The sequence below is a fragment of the Microtus ochrogaster genome, chromosome 10 (genome assembly GCF_000317375.1).
Source record: "Microtus ochrogaster isolate Prairie Vole_2 chromosome 10, MicOch1.0, whole genome shotgun sequence".
Lineage (NCBI taxonomy): Eukaryota > Metazoa > Chordata > Mammalia > Rodentia > Cricetidae > Microtus > Microtus ochrogaster.
The window spans coordinates 51,630,489-51,641,119 of NC_022016.1; the positions used below are offsets into that span (position 1 = coordinate 51,630,489).

Below are 10,631 nucleotides of genomic sequence, written 5' to 3' on the forward strand. Positions count from 1 at the left end.
ATAAAGCTGCTATGAACATAGTTGAGCACATGTCCTTGTGACACAATTGAGCATCCTTTGGATATATACCCAAAAGTGGTATTACTGGGTCTTGAGGAAGTTTGTTTCCTAATTTTCTGAGAAATCACCACACTGACATCCAAAGGGGTTGTAGCAGCTTGCATTCCCACCAGCAATGCAGAAGTGTTCCCTTTTCCCCACAACCTCTCCAGCATAAGTTGTTATCAGTGTTTTTGATCTTGGCCAGGTGTAAGATGGAATCTCAGAGTTGTTTTGATTTGCATTTCTCTGGTGACTAAGGACATTGAAGTTGTTGTTTTTTCAAGACAGGGTTTCTCTGTGTAGCTTTGGGACCTGTTCTGGAACCCACTCTGTAGACCAGGCTGACCTCAAATTCAGAGATCCGCCTGCCTCTGCCTCTGAAGTGCTGACATTAAAGACATGTGCCACCACTACCCAGTCAATTAAAAGACATTCTATTAAAAAAAACTGTAATTTAGTAAAAGAAACACAGATAATTTGTATTATGGGGAGTGTAATGCTATTATTTGTAAGAGCAAGAGCATCTAGTACTCAGATAGGGACCAATACCACACTGATACCACACCGATGACAACGGGGTGGAAGTATCAAAGGATGTGGTCTAGAAGCCAGGCACGGTGGCACACGCTTTTAATCCCAGCACTAGGAGGCAAAGGCAGAGAATTCTTGCCTGTGGAGGTCACAGGAAAACCTTTGAGCTGGTTCTCTCCTATTATGAGGGTTCCAGGAACTAGACTCAGGCTGCTGGTCTTGGCAGCAACCACCTTTACCCATAGAGTCATGTCATTGGTCCTCCCTTCTCTACTTTAAAAATAATTTTATTTGAATATTGTAAAATGGGAGATGGATAAGAAGAATGGAAAGGAAGACAGGACTTGATGAAGCCTTTACACAAGGCCAAAGAATTTACATACTATCGTATTTGGGAGATGAAGCCAAGGTAAACCTGGGCAACTTAACAAGACCCTGTCTCAAAATCAAAAAGGTAAAAATAAAAGAGCTATGTATGGATACAGCTTATGTATGTATGTATGTATGTATGTATGTATGTATGTATGTATACAGCTCAGTGGTAGTAGGAGAGCAAGAGGAGGAGGATGAAGATGAGCAGGGAAAATTTTGTTTACATATTAATGAATAACTTTTTTTTTTTTAATTCCAAGGCTAGGTTAGGCACAGTGGTTTGCTTGCAGAATTGGCACTTAGGAGGTAAAGGCAGGAAGATCCGGAGTATAATGTTATCCGTGGCTACACATCTAGATGAAGGACAACCTGAAGACCTGCGCTGTCAGAGATACTGATCGTGCCTAGCTGAAGGACGACACGTGATGTCAACTGTCAACGGATCAGAATGCCTGGCTGCTGGGAGGGTTTGTAAGTTTTTTCCCATTGTTAAATAAAGAGTCTGCTGTATGTCTTCTACCTAACTCCCAGTGTCGGAGAAGTTGACCCTGTGCCTTCTCATCCCCTCCCCCAAGGAAGACGTTAGGACCCAGCAACATCTGGCGCCCGGAACAGGGACTTCTAACATAGGTTGTGAGCTCGCCTGGTCAGACTCCTTTTTCATTCCAGCTATAATTTTCGTTTTGCCCAGAACAGGGTCTAGTCATCTTCCTCTCCTCACTCGCAGTTCTGCACAGTGACCCCAAGACAGTGTGTTTTGGCGAAAAGGTCCCTTCAACAAGTAAGCACTGGGACCCCATCCTTCCCTTCTTTTCTGTTGTCTGTCATGTTTGTCTGCCCATTCGGTTAGGAAGGCACATTTTTTTCTGTTTTGGTTCACACGGTGTCTCCAAATCAGGGCTGACCCCTAGGACGCAGAAGCAAGGCTTGGTTCCCGAACACTGTCCCTCGTTTGGAGACAGTGTGGACATTCGGCTGTGGCCTAAAGAACCACACAAGTCCCCCACCATCACTAGATATAAAAGTCTGATAGTTTCCCACCCCTGTTCACTGTTGATTGCCTGCTGTCCCCCTCAGAGGGATGCTGATATGCAGGACAAAGTGACCTGTAATCTGTGGAAGTGCCACATTCACCTCAGTGGGGAGAAGTGAGCTGCGGAGCAGCATGGGAAATGAGGGCCTAGAGGCTGGTGCTGGCCAGGCTTGAGGTCTCAGGGGTGCTGTCTGAGCCGTGGGTGTAGGTGACACTCCTAGGTGTGGCCTCAGAGGTAATAGGCTTCCCTAGCCTGGTGTGCAAAACCTTCTGGTGCCTCGCTTCCCACATGTGAGCAGCATAGGCATCCTCCCTGGCGCAGGCCACAGCACACAGGCCACAGTGAAGGCTCTCGGCCCCTTTTGGACCTCCGCTGAGCTGTATGCCTGTCATCTGAGCCGCTGCTTCTTCTAGTGCTTCTGTGCTACCAGATGGTCCTGACAGGTCTGTGACCCAGCAGATCTCACAGCAGTGCATGGAGGGAGACCTCGGGCCAGCCTTGGGTTTCAGCAGCCTGCCCAAGAACAGTAGCGTACTGCTGGTAAAGTTGGGTCCCAGAGCCTGAGGCCTGAATCACCCCAGGGGTCCGAACCCACTGGAACCATCCCAGGTGCCTGCTGCTTCTGTGGGGCCTGCTGGGACTTGAGTGGGTAGTAGGAGCGGTGGCAGCTTGTGCCTGGCCATCAGAGAGAGGCTGCGGCAGGCTGCTCTGCTGTGTCCTCATAGCTCCTATCCCCTTTGACTCTCAGCAGCTGGCAGGTGGATGCAGCAGTGGCCACAGCTTTGTGCTGCTACTGCTGCTGGTCTATGCCCTTGGCTACCTGGGGCTGATCTTCAGTTAGGTGCTTCTCATCTGACGCTGTGAGAGTCGTGGCCTAAAGGCCAGCCTCTTGAGTTGTGTGCTGGCACTTTGGACGACGAGGAGCAAGCCGTATGCTTTGGGGTGCACGCCTGCAATCTGCCTGGGTTCATCTTCCAGACACCGGAAGAGTAGAATGGCTAAGACAGACGGTAAAGCACATGTGGCCTTTACTGGTCAATTTATAGAGACGCTCTTTCGAGAAACCATAGAACCAGAGTTCAATGATGTAAGGTTTATATTGAAAATGTAGACAAAGGAAAAATTATTTTTGACCTTCAGATTAGTATTGTAGGAAATCGTGAAAATCATTTGGAGATCAAATGATATTTGTGTAGAGCTGGGGTGAAAAGTGTTCGGATTCATGGGGCAATGGTGATCCTAGAGCCCTTGACTGGTGACATGCCTTTAGTCAGAGCACCGTCCACCTCCTTCACATTCCTGGACTGGATGGTTTATCAGATACTATCATTTTGATATAATATCAAACTGACAATCACTTGCCAAAAAACAAGATCTTATCAGGGCTCCCTGCACTTCCAATAAAGATACAGCCCCATGCAGCCCCTCCTCCACTCCCATCCCTCATGCCACCCTGGCCTTTTCAGATTCTAACAAACACTCAGAGGACTGAGCTCAGGTACCTGTCATGTATTAGATCTCACTAAACATCTATATCTCTTTACTTCTCAGAAAAGTCGTAGTCCCGACTCAATTAAAAATCAAAGCTGGCTTTAGATTTGGAGCATGGCTCTCTCCTTCTTTAAACCCAACATGTTGTTAGAAGAAAAATTCAGAGTTTCTGTCTCACATGAGAAGAGCCACCTGGTGTGGGACAGAAGAAAACCAAAAGTCTAGGGACTATTGTTGTCAAAACTGTTATCTCCCCAAAATTCTATTTCTCTTTTTGACTCTTTAGTACCGTTTTTTGGTTAAGCAACTTAAGTATATATTAACAGGCTGATAAGTAGGTAGGTAAGTAGGTAGATATGACACGTATATTTAGTAGAATATTATTACATTTTTAATATGTCTACGCGTCTACATGTATGGCTCTGCCTATGCCTCTCAACAACTCAATAACTTTCTGGGTTCCTGGAAGATTTCCCACACAACTGGCAAACCCTACAATCCACAGGCACAAGACACTGTGGAGAGACCAACAGAGCTCTCAAGGAGCTATTGGCCAGGACTATCTTGCCAGAGACTAGGAGAGATCCTCATCTGTCCTTAACAGAGGTCCTTTTCTATGTGAACTTTTTTAGATTTGATGACAGGGAGCTCAGTCCAGCTTACAAGCACTGGGCATCTCTGCCAAGGAACACACCCCTGTCCCTGGAGAGATGGAGAGATCCTATCTCCCTCCAGCCCCCTAACCCATGGGAGAGAGTGTGCTTGTGTTTTCCCTCAGGCTGCCACAACAGGTCCCAATAAGAGATATACACCCAGTCATGGATCAGCATGCTTCCACCAAGGAGGGAATAACCAAGAATGGGTAATGTATATACTCCCCTCTCTTGTTCTCATTGCCCCCCAAATTGATTATTTTTAATAATAATTAAATAATAATTAAAAATAATTCCTCATTTAAAAAAAAAATTTGGCATAATATAAAAAGGCTATTGGATCCTTCCTGGATGTTCACATATGCATTAATTGGTGGGGTGTTATTGTTAAGTCTTTAAATGGCTCATGCAGATCCAACATCAGGGGACAAAAACTAAGGTGACTTCTCAGGTGTTAATGGCTCTCTTGCAGTCCTCTACAGGAGGTTATGCATGCCTGGTGTGTGTGTGAGTGTTTTGTTTTAGTTTTTTTGGTGTTTTGTTTATTTGTTTGTTTTTCGAGTTACTTTGTGTAACTTTGGTGCCTGTCCTGGAACTAGCTCTTGTAGACCAGGCTGGCCTTGAACTCACAGAGATCCTCCAGCCTCTGCCTTCCTGGTGCTAGAATTAAAGACCTGCGCCACCACCCAGTATCAAGCCTGGTTATTTGTAATTCAAACAGTTACTGCCTACTCCCCTAATCCTGACAGCTCTCCAGGAATGTATGCTCTTCTAGGGATGGCAGTCAAAGACGGGTAAGAGCTTGTTTGGCAGGACAACCTAAGACAGGCATAGTTCAGTTGCTGAGCTCTCCTGAGACAGGGTCAACAAGACCTGAGCAAAGAACTATGACTCCACTGAGCACCCATGTAATAAATAGAAAGGGTGGATACGTAGGAAGTTAAGGCCTATCAGACCAAAAGGAGCAAACCCAGAGACCGCCCATGCTCTCAAGAGGTCCTGATCATGCCTAGCCACAGGCGCTGTCAGAGGTCCTGATCTAGAAACGATCAGGAATGAGGAACAACCATGCGATGTCATCTGTCAACGGGTCAGAATGCCTGGGTATAAGATTTTTCCCCATTGTTGAGTCTACTGTATACCTTCTACCTGATTCCCAGCTCTTGAGAAGTTGACATTGCACCTTATATCCCCTCCTCCTCCTCTGAGGAAGACGTTATCTTCCTTATCTCAATAATAAACCAAAAATTCCAAATTAGAAACAGGTATGGTGGCAGCATTTGGGAGGCTCAGGGCCAGCCTGGGTTACACAGTAAGTTCTAAAGCAGCCTATCTCTAAACAAAAAAATTTCAAAGTTCAGAATTACAGCCAGGCAGTGGTGGCGCACGCCTTTAATCCCAGCACTAGGGAGGCAGAGGCAGGCGGACCTCTGTGAGTTCAAGGCCAGCCTGGTCTACAAGAGCTAGTTCCAGGACAGGAACCAAAAAGCTACGGAGAAACCCTGTCTCGAAAATTTTTAAAAAAAGGTAATAAATGAGTACTTTGAGTCTTACTGACTTTTCTTCAGGAAAGTTATTTCCTGTCTCTGAGCTTTCATTTATTTGTTCATCTGAAAAATGGGACTATAACTTTCTAGATGTGTACAAGTATTTGGTGATATTAAATGAAATTATTCAACATTTCACTGAGAACTGGCATAAAACAGGTAATCAACAAGTATGAGTTCCCCTCTCAGGCTCTCTCCACTGTCCACTCAAAACTTAGTTCTTCCTATCTCTTTTGGTAGATTATTAGCTCCTGGAAATCAGGGGCCTTCTCCTCTTGTTTCTATATCTTCACAATATCCAGCATATAAAATATATTCAATCCATGTTCGTTGGATGAATAAAGGTCAGTTAGCACCCTAATGTGATGAACTCTTGTTTCCTTGGGTAAAAGCTGACCCTGGCCCTCAGATCAGCCTCCAAGATAGGAGTGGTCTAATCACAAGTGGGAAAGTTCACAACAGCCTCCACCAGTGCTGGAAACCATCTGAGAGGGGGCAGGACTCCAGCTGAGTGGCTGATCTCTGTCCTGTGCAGAAGGAAGCAGTGAGGCTCTGCAGCCTTCCTGTGCTGCAGTGCTCCTGCAGTGCTCCTGCAGTGCTGCTGTGCTGCTGGTGGTGTCTTTGTGTAAAGCAGGCAGTGGCAACAGGTTCCTTCTCCGTGATGTCCCATCCAGGGTTCACTAAGCCTTGGGTCAACTGAGACAGGCCCTCCCTGTGCTAGCTGAAGGTTTAGGGGTCTCAGACTCCGCATATCATCTGATCACAGAGCTGTGTCTCCTTGGGTTCCTACTTTAAAGGTAGGCAATATCACTATCCAGGGGAATCCAGGCTTTCTGATATTTCTTTGCTGTCACTAGGGGCAGTGAGTGTTGGAAATAATTCGCAAGAAATGCCTTTGCTAAAGAAGATCATTTAAAGTGGCATTTCGACAGCGGTGCTTATGGGAGCTGGGATAGCACTAGACAAATGCAGGGCTAGTCCAAGCATCTGCCTTTTCCAAACCTCAGCTTCAAGCAAATGTCAGCTTGATTAAGAATGGAATCATCCCAACTACATGCAAATACCCCACCCAAGGTAGTCTCATTAATTTAGCATCCATCTATCTATCTATCTATCTATCTATCTATCTATCTATCTATCTATCTATCTATCTATCTATCTATCTATGGATTTAGCTCAGCTCTGAACAGACTAGACAGACTGGGCTAATTCCTGTTTTCCTCCTAGAAAAGAATGGCTCCAGCTACCATTTGTGTCACTGTGTGTTCACACAGCTCGCAGAACTCTTAATACTCCAGAGACTGCAGAAGCAATTTGTACCCTGATCTTGGACCTGGGGGCTTGCAGCACAATTAGATGTGTACCAGGGTAGACACGCCAGCCAGAATCTCTGAGTGCACCCTTTGGGAAGATCACGGTGGGGTGTTGGGTAGACAGACTACTGGCACGTGGGAGGCTTCAACAAAGTCAGGCTCCCTGGAACAGATCGTCTAATTACAGGAGCGTTCCTCGACCCAAGATGCTGCAGAACCTCCCACTGCACACAGAGAATTTCTGCTGTCACTGCATCTGCAGTTTCTGATGCAGCCCCTGCATGCCACCCTTCCCTCACATGCTTTTGAAGCAGGTGGAGGGGAAGATAGGACCTAGAAGGTGGTGGCAGATGACGAGACGGTAGAGGGGAAGAAGATGAACCAAAAAAAGAGCCTTTCTTTGAGAAGAGAGCAGGGGATACATTTTCACATTACTGAAGGAAGGCAGATGGGGGAGAAATAGGAACATGGAGGAGAGGGAAACTAAAGAGCACCAACGACCCCTGAGGGCAAAGCACAGGCTCTCCAAGGCACTCACTCAGGCTGCCCAGCTGTCGGATGACATTTGCCAGGGTGATGTTGGTCCTGCATTCCAGCTCGCTTGTATCGCTAGGCAACGTCTGACGGCACAGGTGCCTTGGCTCGATGTTCCTGGTTACTAACGGCATGGTGGACCTGCTTCAGGCAATGTTCTCAATGATGAAAAACAACCTTAAAAAGAAATAACAGGAAAACAGTACTCAGCCACAGATCCCAGGCACATTGGGCCGTGTTGAGTCTTCTCCTTTCCCTTTTCAGTACTGTTCTGATCTAAACAGCTTTGCTGTTGTTTTGTTTGTTAAATCTTTACTCCCCTGTCTGCCTTCTAGTTTAAGCATCTCACCTTCTTTTCAAGGGTTACTAAAGAGTCTTACTATAAGTTTAGAAATTCTGAAGTGGTGATGTCATGGAGGCAATGAAAACCTTCAAGTACCAATTACTGCTCTAACCAATAAGAGCCCTCCAGACAAAGAGGCTCGGTCAGAAAATAGCAGGTACAAGACAGTGAGTGGTACAGATGCTATCCTTGGGGTATCCGTAACCAATACAGATCAGATTATAGGCCACCAGTTACAAGGTTCAAAAACATCCTCCTATGGCAAGGAATGCAACCATGGTACTTACCTAGCACGCATGAGACCCCAGGTTTGAGCCCCAACCCCAACATGGCCTGAACATGGTGCACATAAGAAGGAGTATGAAAGTTCAGTCATGCTCAGCTAAATAGAGAGCCCAAGGCCAGACTGAGTTCCTTTTCTAAAGGAAAAATTTAAAAAAAGAAAAAGAGGCCGGGCAGTGGTGGCGCACGCCTTTAATCCCAGCACTCGGGAGGCAAAGGCAGGTGGATCTCTGTGAGTTCGAGACCAGCCTGGTCTACAGAGCTAGTTCCCGGACAGGCTCCAAAACCACAGAGAAACCCTGTCTCGAAAAACAAAAAAACAAAAAAAAAAAAACCAAAAAAAAAAAAAAAACAAAGGCAGCCTTCCTCACCTTCATCTGATACTCTCCTCAATGAATTCAGCTGCCAGTGATTCCACAGATAAGCCTCTGTATACAACTTCTCTAGATCTTCCTGGATTATGACTGGTAACGTACAACTAAATACTGGCTGCCAGAGTCTATGAACCTACCAAAGTTTAGTCTGTAAATTGACAGAACGAAGGAAAATCAAGAAAAAATTTACATGCTCAATACGTCAACCAGGATGTTGAACCATCTGTGTTTTAAGACTCCCTGGCCCTCTACTGAATTCTATACACCTGGGCCAAGACCTGCAGTGTGTGTCTGGAACAGATGCAGAAACCTTCCATTACTGTTTCTCATCCTGGTAGCTGAGCCCTTTCCCAAGGTGTCCACCTGACAGGCCAGCACTTCAGGCTCACATGGAGCTATTATTTAGATTTACCAAATTCCTACATTACTAATTCAAGGAGAAAATGGTTATGATCAGAGCAGTCAAGTCACAGCAGACAGGCCTTGTTTTCATATCTTAGGAAAATATAAAGAAATCTAAAATGTCTTAACAGCATTTGTGCAACGGGAAATGGAAAATTCACATAAAATAAAAAGGCACAATGACAGGCAACTACAGAAACTCCTCAACCATAAATTCCTAAGAAGAAAAGGAGGAAAAGGAAGAGTCAGGTTTACTCACTTCAACTCCTAAAACACCAGCTCATCACCAGAGTTGTTTGCGAACACAAAATGCTTACAGCAAGCTAATTACTGCAGAGGCTAAAAGAAAACCTGCATTTTGTTTCACCCAAAACAAAAACCCGAAACTAACAAGTACAAGGAGGCAGTGGGACCCTCTGGAACAGGCTGCTCCTTGTTACGGACATTCTGGTCTTCTACAAGTAAAAATAAAACAGGAAGCCAGCAGCCTGGGGAACAAGATTTCCTGTCACCAGCAGCAACAGCCTAGGGACTAAAAGAACCAGCTGTTTGCTTCTAACTTTGAACCTCCCTAACGGTCACTGTGTGGCAACTGTGCCTATCTTTGGGTGCAGAGGTGTTTCCTGAATACTTGTCCACTGTCTTAGGAAATGACTTCATTCCATATCTCTATTAAGACCCACCAGGTTTTTAACCCAAACTCCAGACTTTCGAGTTTAACTCTTTCCATCTCCTACTTAAAGCAAATGGTATCAGGTACAAAGATAGACGCACACTTACACTCAATAACACATGTTGATTAATGAATCTAAACCACGGTAAGAAGAATCTAGAACAGTAAAGGAGGTGGGAATTAAACACAGCTGAGCCAGTGCAATGGCTGAGTGCGTGAATAAGCGCTGCCAAGCGTGACAGCCTAAATTCAACCCCAGGATCCGATCCACATGCTGCAAAGAACCAACTTCTGGGGCTAGAGAGACGGTGGCACCGGGGCTAAGAGCACTTAATGCAGTGGTGGCGCACGCCTTTAATCCCAGCACCCAGGAGGCAGAGGCAGGCGGATCTCTGAATTCGAGGCCAGGGTGAGTTCCAGCACAGCCAGGGATATAGAGAGAAACCTTTGTCTCAAAAAAACAAAAGTAAATAAGTAAATATAAAAAGGACAGAGTAAGAGAAAAATTATGTTAATATCTATCTAACAATCAGAAAAGCAGGTCTGCTATTTCTTTTAAATGATGGTTCTTTTGCCTGGGTGTTCCAGGCCTTTAATCTCAGCACTTCGGAGGCAAGGCAGGTAACATCTGGGTTGGGGTCTGCCTGATCTATAGACAAGTTCAGGATAGGCAAAGTTACACAGAAAAACAAACAGAAAAAACATTTTTTGTGCTTGCAATAAGGCTCAGCAGTTAAGAGCACTGGCTGCTCTTCCAGAGGACATGGGTTCTAACCCCAGTACACAGTGATTCACAACCATCTCTAACACTAGTTTTCAGGTGATCTGATGCTCTCTTTGGCCTTTGAGGACACTGTACTCAAATAGTGCAGGCGAAACACCCACATACTTAAAAATAAATCTGGGAGCTGGAGGGGGGGCATTTTTCAAAGACATCAAAAAGAGACAAAATTGTCTGCTATATGAATTACCTATACCAACTGCTGATTTTTCTTCTAGATAATCAAGGATTGGTTGTCTTCTATATAAGAAGCATGAAA

The 10,631-nt window shown here is 45.3% G+C and overlaps 1 protein-coding gene across 3 annotated transcripts in view; it reads right to left on the reverse strand.

The window, feature by feature from the left end:
- Wasf2 (WAS protein family member 2) overlaps positions 1 to 10,631 on the reverse strand; it is an 87,081-nt gene that overhangs the window by 20,146 nt on the left and 56,304 nt on the right. For 2 of the 3 annotated variants that reach the window (XM_026782104.1, XM_005353109.2), the window contains exon 2: positions 7,522 to 7,694. In XM_026782104.1, the coding sequence (XP_026637905.1) occupies positions 7,522 to 7,651 (130 nt within the window). In that variant the 5' untranslated portion in view covers positions 7,652 to 7,694. Of the gene's footprint in view, positions 1 to 7,521; positions 7,695 to 9,177; positions 9,262 to 10,631 lie in introns of those variants that run through there. The other variant, XM_026782103.1, reaches the window with a different exon arrangement.